The sequence below is a fragment of the Bombina bombina genome, chromosome 4 (assembly GCF_027579735.1).
Source record: "Bombina bombina isolate aBomBom1 chromosome 4, aBomBom1.pri, whole genome shotgun sequence".
Taxonomy (NCBI): domain Eukaryota; kingdom Metazoa; phylum Chordata; class Amphibia; order Anura; family Bombinatoridae; genus Bombina; species Bombina bombina.
Genome location: NC_069502.1, coordinates 1,021,265,936 through 1,021,285,197, shown reverse-complemented (window position 1 = coordinate 1,021,285,197; position 19,262 = coordinate 1,021,265,936). Strand labels below are relative to the sequence as shown.

Below are 19,262 nucleotides of genomic sequence, written 5' to 3'. Positions count from 1 at the left end.
AAGAGCAGATAATTCAGAAACTCTTCTAGCAGAAGAGATGGCCAAAAGGAACAAAACTTTCCAAGAAAGTAATTTAATGTCCAATGAATGCATAGGTTCAAACGGAGGAGCTTGAAGAGCTCCCAGAACCAAATTCAAACTCCAAGGAGGAGAAATTGACTTAATGACAGGTTTTATACGAACCAAAGCTTGTACAAAACAATGAATATCAGGAAGAATAGCAATCTTTCTGTGAAAAAGAACAGAAAGAGCGGAGATTTGTCCTTTCAAAGAACTCGCGGACAAACCCTTATCTAAACCATCCTGAAGAAACTGTAAAATTCTCGGTATTCTAAAAGAATGCCAAGAAAAATGATGAGAAAGACACCAAGAAATATAAGTCTTCCAGACTCTATAATATATCTCTCGAGATACAGATTTACGAGCCTGTAACATAGTATTAATCACGGAGTCAGAGAAACCTCTATGACCAAGAATCAAGCGTTCAATCTCCATACCTTTAAATTTAAGGATTTCAGATCCGGATGGAAAAAAGGACCTTGTGACAGAAGGTCTGGTCTTAACGGAAGAGTCCATGGTTGGCAAGATGCCATCCGGACAAGATCCGCATACCAAAACCTGTGAGGCCATGCCGGAGCTATTAGCAGAACAAACGAGCATTCCCTCAGAATCTTGGAGATTACTCTTGGAAGAAGAACTAGAGGCGGAAAGATATAGGCAGGATGATACTTCCAAGGAAGTGATAATGCATCCACTGCCTCCGCCTGAGGATCCCGGGATCTGGACAGATACCTGGGAAGTTTCTTGTTTAGATGAGAGGCCATCAGATCTATCTCTGGGAGCCCCCACATTTGAACAATCTGAAGAAATACCTCTGGGTGAAGAGACCATTCGCCCGGATGCAACGTTTGGCGACTGAGATAATCCGCTTCCCAATTGTCTACACCTGGGATATGAACCGCAGAGATTAGACAGGAGCTGGATTCCGCCCAAACCAAAATTCGAGATACTTCTTTCATAGCCAGAGGACTGTGAGTCCCTCCTTGATGATTGATGTATGCCACAGTTGTGACATTGTCTGTCTGAAAACAAATGAACGATTCTCTCTTCAGAAGAGGCCAAAACTGAAGAGCTCTGAAAACTGCACGGAGTTCCAAGATATTGATCGGTAATCTCACCTCCTGAGATTCCCAAACTCCTTGTGCCGTCAGAGATCCCCACACAGCTCCCCAACCTGTGAGACTTGCATCTGTTGAAATTACAGTCCAGGTCGGAAGAACAAAAGAAGCCCCCTGAATTAAACGAAGGTGATCTGTCCACCACGTTAGAGAGTGCCGAACAATCGGTTTTAAAGATATTAATTGATATATCTTCGTGTAATCCCTGCACCATTGGTTCAGCATACAGAGCTGAAGAGGTCGCATGTGAAAACGAGCAAAGGGGATCGCGTCCGATGCAGCAGTCATAAGACCTAGAATTTCCATGCATAAGGCTACCGAAGGGAATGATTGAGACTGAAGGTTTCGACAGGCTGTAATCAATTTTAGACGTCTCTTGTCTGTTAAAGACAGAGTCATGGACACTGAATCTATCTGGAAACCCAGAAAGGTTACCCTTGTTTGAGGAATCAAAGAACTTTTTGGTAAATTGATCCTCCAACCATGATCTTGAAGAAACAACACAAGTCGATTCGTATGAGACTCTGCTAAATGTAAAGACTGAGCAAGTACCAAGATATCGTCCAAATAAGGAAATACCACAATACCCTGTTCTCTGATTACAGACAGAAGGGCACCGAGAATCTTTGTGAAAATTCTTGGAGCTGTAGCAAGGCCAAACGGTAGAGCCACAAATTGGTAATGCTTGTCTAGAAAAGAGAATCTCAGGAACTGATAATGATCTGGATGAATCGGAATATGCAGATATGCATCCTGTAAATCTATTGTGGACATATAATTCCCTTGCTGAACAAAAGGCAATATAGTCCTTACAGTTACCATCTTGAACGTTGGTATCCTTACATAACGATTCAATAATTTTAGATCCAGAACTGGTCTGAAGGAATTCTCCTTCTTTGGTACAATGAAGAGATTTGAATAAAACCCCATCCCCTGTTCCGGAACTGGAACTGGCATAATTACTCCAGCCAACTCTAGATCTGAAACACAATTCAGAAATGCTTGAGCTTTCACTGGATTTACTGGGACATGGGAAAGAAAAAATCTCTTTGCAGGAGGTCTCATCTTGAAACCAATTCTGTACCCTTCTGAAACAATGTTCTGAATCCAAAGATTGTGAACAGAATTGATCCAAATTTCTTTGAAAAAACGTAACCTGCCCCCTACCAGCTGAACTGGAATGAGGGCCGTACCTTCATGTGAACTTAGAAGCAGGCTTTGCCTTTCTAGCAGGCTTGGATTTATTCCAGACTGGAGATGGTTTCCAAACTGAAACTGCTCCTGAGGACGAAGGATCAGGCTTTTGTTCTTTGTTGAAACGAAAGGAACGAAAACGATTGTTAGCCCTGTTTTTACCTTTAGACTTTTTATCCTGTGGTAAAAAAGTTCCTTTCCCACCAGTAACAGTTGAAATAATAGAATCCAACTGAGAACCAAATAATTTGTTTCCCTGGAAAGAAATGGAAAGTAGAGTTGATTTAGAAGCCATATCAGCATTCCAGGTCTTAAGCCATAAAGCTCTTCTGGCTAAGATAGGCAGAGACATAAATCTAACATCAACTCTAATAATATCAAAAATGGCATCACAGATGAAATTATTAGCATGCTGGAGAAGAATAATAATATCATGAGAATCACGATTTGTTACTTGTTGCGCTAGAGTTTCCAACCAAAAAGTTGAAGCTGCAGCAACATCAGCCAATGATATAGCAGGTCTAAGAAGATTACCTGAACATAGATAAGCTTTTCTTAGAAAAGATTCAATTTTTCTATCTAAAGGATCCTTAAACGAGGTACCATCTGACGTAGGAATGGTAGTACGTTTAGCAAGGGTAGAAATAGCCCCATCAACTTTAGGGATTTTGTCCCAAAATTTTAACCTGTCAGGCGGAACAGGATATAATTGCTTAAAACGTTTAGAAGGAGTAAATGAATTACCCAATTTATCCCATTCCTTAGCAATTACTGCAGAAATAGCATTAGGAACAGGAAAGACTTCTGGAATAACCGCAGGAGCTTTAAAAACCTTATCCAAACGTATAGAATTAGTATCAAGAGGACTAGAATCCTCTATTTCTAAAGCAATTAGTACTTCTTTAAGTAAAGAGCGAATAAATTCCATCTTAAATAAATATGAAGATTTATCAGCATCAATCTCTGAGATAGAATCCTCTGAACCAGAAGAGTCCAAAGAATCAGAATGATGGTGTTCATTTAAAAATTCATCTGTAGAGAGAGAAGATTTAAAAGACTTTTTACGTTTACTAGAAGGAGAAATAACAGACAAAGCCTTCTTTATGGATTCAGAAACAAAATCTCTTATGTTATCAGGAACATTCTGCACCTTAGATGTTGAGGGAACTACAACAGGCAATGGTACATCACTAAAGGAAATATTATCTGCTTTAACAAGTTTGTCATGACAATTATTACAAACAACAGCTGGAGGAATAGCTACCAAAAGTTTACAGCAGATACACTTAGCTTTGGTAGATCCAGCAGGCAGTGGTTTTCCTGTAGTATCTTCTGGCTCAGATGCAACGTGAGACATCTTGCAATATGTAAGAGAAAAAACAACATATAAAGCAAAATAGATCAAATTCCTTATAAGACAGTTTCAGGAATGGGAAAAAAATGCCAAACATCAAGCTTCTAGCAACCAGAAGCAAATGAAAAATGAGACTGAAATAATGTGGGACAAAAGCGACGCCCATATTTTTTGGCGCCAAATAAGACGCCCACATTATTTGGCGCCTAAATGCTTTTGGCGCCAAAAATGACGCCACATCCGGAACGCCGACATTTTTGGCGCAAAATAACGTCAAAAATGACGCAACTTCCGGCGACACGTATGACGCCGGAAACGGAAAAGAATTTTTGCGCCAAAAAAGTCCGCGCCAAGAATGACGCAATAAAATGAAGCATTTTCAGCCCCCGCGAGCCTAACAGCCCACAGGGAAAAAAGTCAAATTTTTGAGGTAAGAAAAAATATGATAATTTAAAGCATAATCCCAAATATGAAACTGACTGTCTGGAAATAAGGAAAGTTGAACATTCTGAGTCAAGGCAAATAAATGTTTGAATACATATATTTAGAACTTTATAAATAAAGTGCCCAACCATAGCTTAGAGTGTCACAGAAAATAAGACTTACTTACCCCAGGACACTCATCTACATGTTTGTAGAAAGCCAAACCAGTACTGAAACGAGAATCAGTAGAGGAAATGGTAAATATAAGAGTATATCGTCGATCTGAAAAGGGAGGTAAGAGATGAATCTCTACGACCGATAACAGAGAACCTTATGAAATAGACCCCGTAGAAGGAGATCACTGCATTCAATAGGCAATACTCTCTTCACATCCCTCTGACATTCACTGCACGCTGAGAGGAAAACCGGGCTCCAACTTGCTGCGGAGCGCATATCAACGTAGAATCTAGCACAAACTTACTTCACCACCTCCCTTGGAGGCAAAGTTTGTAAAACTGATTTGTGGGTGTGGTGAGGGGTGTATTTATAGGCATTTTAAGGTTTGGGAAACTTTGCCCCTCCTGGTAGGAATGTATATCCCATACGTCACTAGCTCATGGACTCTTGTTAATTACATGAAAGAAATGCTTGTCTAGGAAAGAGAATCTCAGAAACTGATAGTGATCTGGATGAATCGGAATATGCAGATATGCATCCTGTAAATCTATTGTAGACATATAATGCCCTTGCTGAACAAAAGGCAGGATAGTCCTTACAGTTACCATTTTGAATGTTGGTATCCTTACATAATGATTCAATATTTTTAGATCCAGAACTGGTCTGAAGGAATTCTCCTTCTTGGGTACAATGAAGAGATTTGAATAAAACCCCAGTCCCTGTTCCAGAACTGGAACTGGCATAATTACTCCAGCCAACTCTAGATCTGAAACACATTTCAGAAATGCTTGAGCCTTCGCTGGGTTTACTGGGACATGGGAAAGAAAAAATCTCTTTGCAGGAGGCCTTATCTTGAAGCCAATTCTGTACCCTTCTGAAACAATGTTCTGAATCCAAAGATTGTGAACGGAATTGATCCAAATTTCTTTGAAAAAACGTAATCTGCCCCCTACCAGCTGAGCTGGAATGAGGGCCGCACCTTCATGTGGACTTAGGAGCTGGCTTTGATTTTCTAAAAGGCTTGGATTCATTCCAGACTGGAGATGGTTTCCAAACTGATACCACTCCTGAGGATGAAGGATCAGGTTTTTGTTCCTTGTTGTGACGAAAGGAACGAAAACGATTATTAGACCTAAATTTACCTTTAGATTTTTTATCCTGTGGTAAAAAAGTTCCTTTCCCTCCAGTAACAGTTGAGATAATAGAATCCAACTGAGAACCAAACAATTTATTACCCTGTAAAGAAAGGGAAAGCAGCGTAGACTTAGAAGACATATATGCATTCCAAGTTTTAAGCCATAAAGCTCTTCTAGCTAAAATAGCTAGAGACATATACCTGACATCAACTCTAATGATGGCATCACAAATAAAATTATTAGCATGTTGAAGAAGATTAACAATGCTATGAGAATTATGATCTGTTACTTGTTGCGCTAAAGCTTCTAACCAAAAAGTTGAAGCTGCAGCAACATCCGCTAAATATATAGCAGGTCTAAGAAGATTACCTGAACACAAGTAAGCTTTTCTTAGAAAGGATTCAATTTTCCTATCTAAAGGATCCTTAAAGGAAGTACCATCTGCCGTAGGAATAGTAGTACGCTTAGCAAGAGTAGAGACAGCCCCATAAACCTTAGGGATTTTGTCCCAAAACTCTAATCTGTCAGATGGCACAGGATATAATTGCTTAAAACGTTTAGAAGGAGTAAATGAATTACCCAAATTATTCCATTCCCTGGAAATTACTTCAGAAATAGCACCAGGGACAGGAAAAACTTCTGGAATAACTACAGGAGATTTAAAAACCTTATCTAAACGTTTAGATTTAGTATCAAGAGGACCAGAATCCTCAATTTCTAATGCAATTAGGACTTCTTTAAGTAAAGAACGAATAAATTCCATTTTAAATAAATATGAAGATTTATCAGCATCAACCTCTGAGACAGAATCCTCTGAACCAGAAGAACCATTATCAGAATCAGAATGATGATGTTCATTTAAAAAATCATCTGAAAAATTAGAAGTTTTAAAAGACTTTTTACGTTTACTAGGAGGAATAACAGACATAGCCTTCTTAATGGATTTAGAAACAAAATCTCTTATGTTATCAGGAACACTCTGAGTATTAGATGTTGATGGAACTGCAACAGGTAATGTAACAGTACTAAAGGAAATATTATCTGCATTAACAAGTTTGTCATGACAAACAGTACAAACAACAGCTGGAGGAACAGATACCATAAGTTTACAGCAGATACACTTAGCTTTGGTAGCTCCAGCACCAGGCAGCGATTTTCCAGAAGTATCTTCTGACTCAGTGTCAACGTGGGACATCTTGCAATATGTAATAGAAAAAACAACATATAAAGCAAAAATGATCAAATTCCTTAAATGACAGTTTCAGGAATGGGAAAAAATGCCAGTGAACAAGCTTCTAGCAACCAGAAGCAATAAATAATGAGACTTAAATAATGTGGAGACAATAGTGACGCCCATATTTTTTTAGCGCCAAAAATGACGCCCACATTATTTGGCGCCTAAATGCTTTTGGCGCCAAAAATGACGCCACATCCGTAACGCCGACACTTTTGGCGCAAAAGAACGTCAAAAATGACGCAACTTCCGGCGACACGTATGACGAAACAGAAAAAAAATATTTGCGCCAAAAAAAGTCAGCGCCAAGAATGACGCAATAAAATGAAGCATTTTCAGCCCCCGCAAGCCTAACAGCCCACAGGGAAAAAAATCAAATTTTAAGGTAAGAAAAAAATGATTGATTCATATGCATTATCTCAAATATGAAACTGACTGTCTGAAATAAGGAATGTTGAACATCCTGAGTCAAGGCAAATAAATGTCTGAATACATATATTTAGAACTTTATATAAAAGTGCCCAACCATAGCTTAGAGTGTCACAGAAAATAAGACTTAATTACCCCAGGACTCTCATCTACATGTTGTAGAAAGCCAAACCAGTACTGAAACGAAAATCAGCAGAGGTAATGGTATATAAATAAGAGTATATCGTCGATCTGAAAAGGGAGGTAAGAGATGAATCTCTACGACCGATAACAGAGAACCTATGAAATAGACCCCGTAGAAGGAGATCATTGAATTCAAATAGGCAATACTCTCCTCACATCCCTCTGACATTCACTGCACGCTGAGAGGAAAACCGGGCTCCAACCCATCTAAGGAGTGGATTTACCTCTGCGAGAGTGTGAGTCAGCTGGATGACTCTAAAGGTTCCAGAAGGCGTTTGTGACACTTCTCAAGTGTCTGGGAGCTTGTAAGTACCAGCCTAACCTGCACATTGGGGGCCTGTTTTTTCTACTGATCAGGCACTATGGTGGCGCCTTCTTCTTTATTTTATATATCTGCAGATTCTTTCCTTTTGGGATACCAACAAAAGTTCTGAAGAAGCTGACAGCCACCATTTGATGCGAATTGCAAATAGAAATTTCTGAGTTATAATTGGTTACACTGGGGAACACTACCACCTCAGTACCAGCTAAGTGACTTTAATTGGAATACTTTGTGGGGACATTTGTTCTTTCAATACCATTTACTGCAATTTTGTCCCTATGCAGGATGTATGATTAGTATTCTTGCAAACCAACATTTGAGTAGTCATATTGTTCAGTACTGTTACTAGCAACATATGCAGGTTATATGATCAATATTCTTGCAAATCAATATTTTATTAGTCATATTGTTTATTACTGTGACTAGCGTTATTATTTTTATTGGCGCACTGTTCTTTTTATAATTAATTTTTATTGTTCAGAACAAGATGTTATGCCAGATGTAAAATGGAAAGAAAAACTGTGTAAAGCTAAATTATTATAGAAAGGGATTGACGAAAGAAGGAAAATGAGAAGAAGTCGGATTTAAAGGGTAATGAAACCCAACATTTTTCTGTCATGATTCAGATAGAGAATGCAATTTAAAAAAAAAGTTTCCACTTTACTTCTATTATCAAATTTGCGTTCACATGTTATTCTCTGATGAAGAGATACCTAGGTAGGTAGCGTGCACATGTCTGCAGCACTCTACATGACAGGAAATAGTGCTGCCATCTAGTGTTCTTGCTAATGTATAACATTGGTTGCAAACTATCGCCATATAGTGCTGCAGAAACAGGCACGCTCCTGAACTTACCTTACTGTTTTTCAACAAAGGATAACAAGAAAACAAAGAAAATGTGTAAATTAACCTTTTAACGCCGTTATGCCGTTCTATTCCGTCATAATTACACTGGGCTTTAAAGCCGTTATGACGGAATAGAACGTCATAACAAACGGCTGTCCTGAAGCCTTCTGTGCTTCAAGGACTTGATCGCGGTCTGGAGGGCGTTCCTAGGGTTGTAGGGACGCCCCCCAGATGCGATCCAATAATTGAAATCTCGCGATCGTATGCACGATCGCGTAGTTTCAATTTGTCTACATCGGAACAGGTGTTCCGATGTAGGCACTTTAACCCTGTCACTAAAGGGTTAAAAAAATGTTTAACATTGTATGTTCTATCTGAAAAATTAAATACTATTTTTGTTTTGTTTTTGTCCCTTTAAATGAGAAAGATGTGAACAGTTACTAGAAGAAAGTAACAACCATAAGTATAATGTAGTATCCTTAATATTTTGCATATTTGTCTTACTTAGCTAGAATCCCACATTTTTAAAGGAACATTAAAGGGACACTGAACGGGTCCCATAAAAAAAAACCCACCCAATTACCTTTCAAAGGCTGTAAGGAATAAAAAGTTATTACAAAAGTTTGCATAATGAAATAGTCTTTAACTTTACTTACGTGACTCGTCCTCCTGCCCACTCGTCCGCCCCTGTCCTGCAGATCCAGCAAGACTCAGAAGGCAGAGAGAAGGCAGTATTAACGAGTGTGAGCTAGTGTTATAGTTTCTGATTAGAAGCAGCTCTCTGCTTCTATAACAGAAGAGAGAGTAGAAGACAAGTGAGGAGAACGATTCAGATAAGTAAAGTTAAACACTGTTAACTATGCAAACGTTTGCATAAACTTTATTCTTATTTTTTCCTTACAGCGTTTGAAAAATCAAGTGCTTGTTTCTATGGTACTGGCTTTGTATTCTTTTATCTAGCGGTTACTATATAGCAGCAGCTCATTTTTGTTTTGGTTGTCATATTTAGTAGTTATCTAATGCATAGCTTAGAGGAGAGAAGGGAAAGAGGTGATATGGTAGCAACTTTCAACTACGTTAAAGGGCTTAGTAAAACTGAGGCTGAGGGTATTTTACATAAAAAGGAAATTTATGCTTACCTGATAAATTTATTTATTTTACGATACGACGAGTCCATGGATTTCATCCTTACTTATGGGATATCACCTCCTGGTCAGCAGGAGGAGGCAAAGAGCACCACAGCAGAGCTGTATATATAGCTCCTCCCTTCCGTCCCACTCCAGTCATTCGACCTAAGTTAGGAACAGAAAGGAAAAGCCAAGGTGCAGAGGTGACTTAAGTTTAACAAAAATAAAGACCTGTCTTAGAAAACGACAGGGTGGGCCGTGGACTCGTCGTATCGTAAAATAAATAAATTTATCAGGTAAGCATAAATTTCCTTTTCTTTTACAAGATATGACAAGTCCACGGATTTCATCCTTACTTATGGGATACAATACCAAAGCTATAGGACACGGATGAAAGGGAGGGACAAGACAGAAACCTAAACGGAAGGCACCACTGCTTGAAGAACCTTTCTCCCAAAAACAGCCTCGGACGAGACAAAAGTATCAAATTTGGAAAATTTGGAAAAGGTGTGAAGAGACGACCAAGTTGCAGCCTTGCAAATCTGTTCAACAGAAGCATAATTTTTAAATGCCCATGAGGAAGTCACATCCCTAGTGGAATGAGCCGTAATTCGTTCTGGAGGCTGCTGTCCAGCAGTCTCATATGCAACACAGATGATACTCTTCAGCCAAAAAGAAAGAGAGGTAGCCGTAACTTTCTGATCCCTACGTTTCCCAGAAAAAACAACAAATAATGAAGATGATTGACGAAAATCCTTAGTCGCCTGCAAGTAGAACTTCGCCATCAAAGCATCAGAAGTCGCAGGGACCACATGGGTCTCTGTCCTACTGCGTTTGCCTTGTAAAGCTGGCAACTTAGATAAAACTTCTGAAAGAGTGGATGACATAACTGCAGCCATATCCTGCAGAGTGAATGAAGCGGACGCAGATGAAGAACACGGCGTCGCCTGAGCGGGCGTTAAAGGCTGTGACGCTTGGGGAGAAAGTTGTGGCATACCCTGAGTCTCATCAGTCTGAGAAACATCCTTAGATATACTTGCATTAAAGAAAATTTGTTCTTTAAACTGTAAAGCCCTCTCAGTACATGAGGGACAAAAAGGAATAGGGGGTTCCACATTGGCATCTAAACACATAGAACATGTACTTTCCTGAAGGTCAGCCATGACAAAAACAAGCAATAGCAATATTGGTCGTGGTACTGTAATTAAAAAATAAAAAGCAGGAACTTTGAGAAAATTTGTTGAAAAACGAGTGTATTGGGAACAGGGAAGCACTATAGGACTTTCAGTAGATCTCCCTTATAAATGTACACTCCAACTATGATTAATGCCTTAGGGACAAAATTTAGCACTTGCGCCTCGCCACAGCTCTGCTGCGGTGCCTACCTGTCCCCACGAATCACTTAATAGCACTCCGTGAACGGCGTGCCTACGACCGCTTGTGAGTATTACAGACACAAGCTGACTTAGGCCACACCGGAGCCTAGAGACATGCTGCCGTAATTGTCAGGATCCGGATATCAACTGCATGGCTAAGCGCGCAAAATGCTAAGCCCCGCCCATCGTGTGCGGAAACTAACTCCCCGGAAAAGTAGATACCGCATGGGGAATTAAAATGTTGCTAACAAAACGCAATCTCCTAGAAGTGTACCGTGAACAACCAATATGCCCCTTCAAACAAAAAAACACACCCCTGTCCTGCCATTAGCTTAGCAACAGTTAAGGTTAGGACACCTGGGTAAGAGCTCCCACAATCTACCAGCATCAAGCCCACAATCCATGTACATCCACCGGGCTAATTACTTATTAGAGCCCACTGATAACAGTGCTGAACTTCAGCACACCGAATAAAGAGGGTAGACCCATGCACTACAATTTATGTACCATGTGCAAACTGATTACCCCTTCCCGGTATAAGGAATAAATGCCAGTCTGTTCTGAGTTACTCAGTCTCCCCAGAGCAAGCGACTGTACATACCTTAATGCTGAGCGCAGCATGAACTTGTCCCACACAATGAAGATGTTCTTTTCATCACCTCCAGCAGATCTGTGGGAACAAACAGGGTCTTAGATAATATCTGCTAAGACCATCATCATCATCAGGGCAGCAAACAGTATGGGAGTCGCAGAAAGAATCTTCCCAGTCCCCATTGCTGAAAAGCCTGTAGCTCTAGCCCTGAGTAAAATAGCACACACTGGTACCATTTCAAAATAATCTCTTGATTGAAGAATTTAAACTAACACCTCACTTTACCTCTTCCTATCACTAACACAGGCAAAGAGAATGACTGTAGTGGGAGGGAAGGGAGGAGCTATATATACATCTCTGCTGTGGTGCTCTTTTGCCTCCTCCTGCTGACCAGGAGGCGATATCCCATAAGTAAGGATGAAATCCGTGGACTTGTATCTTGTAAAAGAAATGGAAAATATAAGAACATGGGGTCATGATCTCAAGCTGAAGAGTAGTAGATTCAGGAGTAATTTGAGGAAGCACTTCTTTAGAGACAGAGTGATTTATGGAATAAACTTCCTCAAGAGGTAGTAATGACAAACACTGTGGGGGACTTTAAAAATGCCTGGGACAAGCATAAGGCTATCCTACGAACTAGATATGTTTATACTGTTAGGTAATATCGGCCGGCAGACTTGCTGGGCCTATGGCTCTTATCTGCCGTCAATATCTATGTTTCTAGATATTGAGCTTGGCGTGGAGGCTTTTTGTTTAAGTACTTTTAGATATTTGTATTAGGGCAGGAAGCTTGTAAAGGAAAATGGAATAGTTAAAAAAAAAAAAATCAGCAACAATTCTGTGTCCCCCCCGTAAGAAGCAAATGCTTATCACAAACAAGTAATTAAAATATAATTATCATTTGACTAGCAATGAAAAAATACAGCAATTCAGTTAAATATCCTTTGAGAAAAAATAGTTGGGAACAGAATCTACAATTATTTGAATACATAAAATCTTAACAGAGTTTTGGCATATGCCGCTAATTACTAAAATGTTTTTTAAAGCCATCCACAGCTAACACAGCAATCATTTTACTTAAAATGATTTATCTAAAAATCCTTACCGCTCCCTTTCTTGCTCCAATGCCTTCTGTTCAGCTTCTAAACTAGCCTGCAAGTCAGCTTGTTCTTGACTACTGTCCAAAGCAGAAAGTTTACGTTTTTGCTCTTCAATTTCAACATCTATAGTAGAATGGCGCTGGAGTGCAGAATGCCTTCTTTCTAATTTAGCAACAGCCTGTTCTAAGGCATCTCTGTGTTGTTTCTCTATTGATTCAAGAATCTCTTTTTCTTTTTTTCTGACTTTTTCCTCCTGACGAGCAAAATTAGCTGTGAATTCAAACGTCTCTTGCAGCTGTTGCAGTTGGTCACTATTCGCTCTAAACTGTGCAAGCTGATCAGACTTTTCCTCAATTTCTTTTTCGATTTGATATAAAGTTTTGTCTAGTCCAAGAACACCACTGTCAAGGATCTCAGAAGCCCTTTGCTTTTCATCTAATAAAGTTGGTAAATGGTTTTCTGTTATGTATTGTAGTTCCCTTTCCTTGCAATGAAGCCTGTATTCGGTTTGTTTGATCAATTCCAGTTCTTCAGGTCCCGGCAGAGTTGCAAGAGGACATTCTTCTTTCCTATGAGGATCTAAATTTTGATCATTAGAAAGATTTATACTACCAAGAATATCACGGTCCACAGTGACTTCTCTTTCTAAAGAGTCTTTTTGTCTGGTAAGATCACCCACTAAACGTGATAGTTGCTCCATTTGTGTTTTCTTAAATTCTGTGTACCTGCTTGTTGTTTTTTCCACCTCCTCAGGATCTTCTTCCCCTTCAGATCTAGCTTCCTTTACACGTAAAAGATCTTCCCTGACATCTTCAAGAACACGTATTTCTTCTTCTAGCCTAAAGAAATCACCTCTTTTAAGCAGCTGTATCATTTCTAGTTTTTCTCGAATCTGCTCTTCAAGACGAACCACAAGTTCCTGTTGTTCTCTTTCTTGCTCTCCTAGACGCCTTTTCTCCACCTCTAATTTAAGATACTGTTCTTCTTTTTCCTTTTTAAGTTTTTCTAACTCTTTAAATATCTCCATTTTTTCAGCCTTTTCAGTATTATGAAGTTCTTGAAGCCTCTGGAGTTCTGCTTGGACTTTTATAAAACACTCTTCTTCGTGCTTCTTTTGTTGAAGCACTATCTCTTGATGTTCTCTCATTCTTTCTTCTTCGAACTTTTCTTTTTCTGCTATTAAGTCTTTGAGTCTGATTTCAATGTCCAAACTACGACGTTTAAGACTCTCTTCTTGCTTCCGGATTTCGAGCTGAACAATTTCTGTTTCCTTACGTTGAGATTCAACTTCTTGTTGAATTTTTTCTAGCTCTGCCTTTTCAAATCTCTGCTTCTCTTCCATCTCTTTTATCAATTTCCTTATAAAAATAAAATATAAAACAAAGTATTACATACAATAATGCAACTTCTAAATTTGAATACAAAAATGGAAGAACATTGCAGGATCTCTATAATGATACATGTTTCAAATCTTTAGCCAGAACCTCTATCTCGTCTAGTCGAATTAAAATGGCTCTAAATTGTTGACAAGGGGGTATATTATTCCTAGTTGTTTTAACACCATTTATGCAGGAGCTTCCTATGTGTGATGGAGTGGATATGGAAGAATAGGCACATTGGCACACATATGGTGGTCATGTCATGTCATTTATTTATTTTTCACTTGGTTTAGCCAATGAAATTGAAAAAGTGGTATCGCTTTAAAGGGACAGTCTAGTCCAAAAAAAACTTTCATGATTCAGATAGGGCATGTAATTTTAAACAATTTTCCAATTTACTTTTATCACCAATTTTTCTTTGTTCACTTGGTATTCTTAGTTGAAAGCTTAACCTAGGAGGTTCATATGCTAATTTCTTAGACCAGACCTGAAGGCCGCCTCTTAAGAATGCATTTTAACAGGTTTTTCACCACTAGAGGGTGTTAGTTCATGTTTTTCATATAGATAACAATGTGCTCGTGCACGTGAAGTTACCTGGGAGCCATCACTGATTGGCTAAACTGCAAGTCTGTCAAAAGAACTGAAATAAAGGGGCAGTCTGCAGAGGATTAGATACAAGATAATCACAGAGGTAAAAAATATATAAATATAACTGTGTTGGTTATGCAAAACTAAGGAATGGGTAAAAAAGCGATTATCTATCTTTTAAAACAATAACAATGTAGACTGTCCCTTTAAATACCTTTAGATAATCTTATTTTTCAATTTCACTTAAACATTGTAAACTATGACTCAGACTGTTCTGTCTCACATCTGCTTTCCAAACTTATACATAGATTTTGGAATTAGTCTAGAGTTCTCTCCATTGCAGACTGGAGGGTCCAGCTTACACACGCACTATAAAATTCTACTATATGATACAACACTGCATGTTTGACTATGAATCTGAGGTTCCTTTGGGATGACTTTATTAATGCCATTCACTTCTTGATAAGCTTCTATATGTTGATAATGTGGGAATTAGCCTTCTGGTTTCTACTTGTATAGGTATTACTGATATCTGTATGTGGCCTATATCTTTAAAGATTATTTAATGTTTTAGTATACCTACTGTTTTTTTTCTCATTTGTTTTTTCATTTTTTATCTCCTTTCTCTTTCATCTTTTTATAATGTCATGGATATGTTTTTACATGTCATGTACTTCATTATTAATGTTATTATGCAAGTCATTGTATCCTTGTTGCTTGATAAAAGGTTTTCATAAATAAAATAAATATAAAAAAATGCTTGTTCTATCTAATTCATGAAAGACAAAATTTGGGGTTTCATGTCCCTTTAAATTATAGCAAAAGTACAGCATGATACTTTTTCGATATAAGCTTAGAGAAAGTAATACGGGTAAACAGTTGATGATCCGGCCTCTAAATAAGTAAACATGAAGAAAAGTTGAGATTTTACAAACAAATGCATAGTCAAAACATGCACTATGGGCAAAAGTAAGAGGACACCTCTACTAATTATTGAGTTGAGGTGTTTAAGCCGCACACACATTGCAAACTGGTGCATAGAAATCTAGCACATAGCCATGAAATCTCCATAGACAAACATTGGCAGTACCATGGGTCTTATTGAGGAGTTCAGTGACTTTCAATGTAGCATTGCAATAGGATGCCACCTCTGCCACAGGTCAGTTTGTACATTTTTTTACCCAACTAGGGCCTAGATTATGGGTGAAATGCAATCGCGAGATTGCAGTATTTTCTTCGACTGCATATTGCAAAAGGAGCAGTGTTTAAATTACTGCAACCTAATTTGCGATAATTTGAGCTCCCTATATGTTCAATGGGCCCAGTCGAGCGCAAAAGTGTGCTCGTATTACAGGTTGAAAGTAAATGTGATCGTCCAAACACAATTGCCTTTTACACTCAAACTTTTTAGGCAACTTGAAAGTTCACGTAGAGAGTTTGGGCTGAGAAAAAAGTTGCACTAAAAACTAAAAAAAAAAGGTTTTCTACCTACACTATTAACCCTTAAACCACCACACACCTCATTACAAATGACCCTGCTACAATATTAACCCCTAATCCACCACACTCCCATTGCAAATTACTACACTACACTATTAAACCCGTAAACCTCCACGCCCCCATTGCAAATTAAACCACTACACTATTAACCAAACTACCAGAAACCCTACTGCTATAAAATTCCTACTCTACTAAAGGGATACTTCACTCAATTTGTTTCTTTCAGGATTCATATAGAGAATGCAATTTTAAGCAACTTTCTAATTTACTCCTATTATCATTATTTTATTAATTATATTCTTTATCTTTGTTCTCTTGCTATCTTTAAAAAAAAATCAGGAATGTAAAGTTTAGGAGCTGGCAAATATTATGTTCAGCACCCTGGATAGTGCTTGCTTATTGGTGGCTACATTTAGCCACCAATAAGCAAGCATAAATCAGGTTCTGAACCAAAAATGGCCTGGCTCCTAAGCTTTTTAAATCAAGATAACAAGAGAACAAAGAAAATTTGTTAATAGGAGTAATATAAGAAAGTTGCTTAAAATTGCATGCTCTACCTGAATCATTAAAGAAAAAAATTGCTTTAGTATCTCTTTAACCCCTAAACTGTCACACACCCCACCGCTATAAACTCCCTACTCTATTAACTCCTAATCTGACATACACCCCACAGCTATAAACTCCCGACAGTATTAACACCCTAACCACAACTCCTATCGCAAAATACCCTCTAACCCAACCGCTAACCCACCCAAAACCCCTATCCTAAGACCCCTTAAATTACAAAAAATAAAAAAAAACACTAGGCATTAACAAAAATAAAAAAAACAACCAGTACAAGACCTATCCTAAAAGTAAAGTCCCCTTAAAAAAACTACTCTAAAACCTGAGAAGATACTGTTTGGTAACCTTGCCTTGTGAGGAGACCAAACTCCTTGAGACCTTTGAAATCCCCAGACCACACCCCAACCCAAAAGGCTGGCATGCGTGCTAATTATTTCCGATGACAGGCGAAGGAAGACTATCTTCAGAGAATGGAATGGGGGATATATCCACCAGGAAAGAGATTTGTTGACTGAAGTATCTAGATGGATTAACTGGGAAAGGTTTGTGTGGTTTCCATTCCACTGCCTTAGCATGCATTGCACTGAGCCACAGAAGCCAGGGATAGGGAATGCAAATTTCAACAAGCAGATTGAACATATGTTGATTTGTCAAAAACCGTTGCATTGAGACTGAGTCTATGATCATTACCAGAAATGAAACACTTATATGTGGAGTCAGCAAATTCTTTGCAAATTTGAACCTTGCAGTCATGACTGCAAAAAAACCACAGTAGTTTCTCTGTATAAGCAATTGTTAAAGGTAAAGAGGAAGCTTGAACCAAAATATATTCATAGTAGGAAGTCGCAGCTATTCCCTGAGCTATGAAGATGAACAGTAGAGCGCCCAGAACTTTGGTAAAAATCCTGGAAGCTGTGGCAAGACCAAAATGAAGAGCTACAAACTGATAGTGTTTGTTCAGGAAAACAGAATGAAGAAACCGGTGAACAAGAATGTGAAAACATCTAAATCTATAGTTGTCATGAAGTGACCTTACAGACCTAAAGGATGAATAGATCTGATCGTTTCAATCCTGAAAGAAGTAAAAACATAATTTATGTTTACCAGATAAATTTCCTTTCCTTCCTGGCAGGGAGAGTCCACGACTTTATTTTCCTTACTGTAGGGAACACCTGGCCACAAGGAGGAGGCAAAGACACCGCAGCCAAAGGCTTAAATATCCCTCCCACTTTCCCTATCCCCCAGAAATATCAGGGTATAAAAAGGTACCAGAAGAAAAATTATAAAAAGGGAGCTGCCCATCAAAAAAAAAAAAAATACGGGCGGGGTCGTGGACTCTCCCTGCCAGGAAGGAAAGCAATTTATCTGGTAAGCATAAATTATGTTTTCCTTCCATAAGGCAGGGAGAGTCCACAACTTTATTCCTTACTGTTTGGAAAGCTATACCCAAGCTTCAAAGGACACTGAATGAATAACGGGAGGGAACAGAAAAAAGAGGCGGACCCTATTCTGAGGTCACAACAGCTTGCAAAACTTTTCTCCTGAAAGCTGCTTCAGCCAAAGCAAACACATCAAACTTGTAGAATTTAGAAAAACTGTGTAAGGAAGACCAGGTAGTCACCTTACAAATCTGATCCATTGAGGCTTAATTCTTAAAAGCCCAAGAGGAAGCCACTGCTCTAGTGGAATGAGCCATTATTCTTTCAGGAGGCTGTCGTCCGGCTGTCTCATAAGCTAAGTGGATGACACTCCTCAACCAGAAGGATAGGGAAGTTGTAGTAGCCTTCTGCCCCTTACGCTTCCCCGTATAGATGACAAAGAGGAAGATTGTCTGAATTCCTTAGTAGCCTGAAGATAGAACTTCAAGGCACGAACCACATCTAGATTGTGAAGCAAACGTTCCTTCCCTGAAGAAGGATAAAGACACAAGGAAGGAACAACAATTTCTTGATTAATGTTACTATTCAACACCACCTTAGGGAGGAACCCTAGTTTAGTGCGTAAAAAAACCACCTTGTCAGCATAAAACACCAGATAAGGGGGATCACATTGCAATGCAGAAATTTTAAAAACTCGCAGAGGCAAAAGCCAACAAAAAAAGAACCTTCCAAGATAACAATTTAATATCAACAGTATGCATAGGCTCAAACGGAGCCTGCTCCAAAACACTAAGCACAAGATTGAGGCTCCAAGGCAGAGCCCCAGATCTAAACACGGGTCTGATCCTAGTCAGAGCCTTAACAAAGGACTGCACATCCAGAATCTCTGCAAATCTTTTGTGCAGTAACACAGACAGGGCCGATATCTGTCCCTTCAGGGAACTAGCAGATAGGCCCTTCTCCAGTCCATCCTGGAGAAAAGATAAAATTCTGGCAACCTCAACCTTATGCCAGGAAAAGCCACGCTCTTCACACCAGTACAAGTAAGTCCTCCAAACTTTATGGTAGATACGACTAATAACTGGCTTATGAGCTTTAACCAGCGTGTCAATACCACTCTCAGAAAACCCTCTCTTGGCCAAGACTAAGCATTCAATCTTCACGCAGTCAGCCTGAGAGAA

At 38.9% G+C, this 19,262-nt stretch overlaps 1 protein-coding gene across 2 annotated transcripts in view; it reads right to left on the bottom strand.

The window, feature by feature from the left end:
* Positions 1–19,262, bottom strand: part of KIF16B (kinesin family member 16B) — a 999,411-nt gene that overhangs the window by 370,046 nt on the left and 610,103 nt on the right. For both annotated transcript variants that reach the window (XM_053712121.1, XM_053712122.1), the window contains one exon: positions 12,677–14,029. In XM_053712121.1, the coding sequence (XP_053568096.1) occupies positions 12,677–14,029 (1,353 nt within the window). The remainder of the gene's footprint in view (positions 1–12,676; positions 14,030–19,262) is intronic.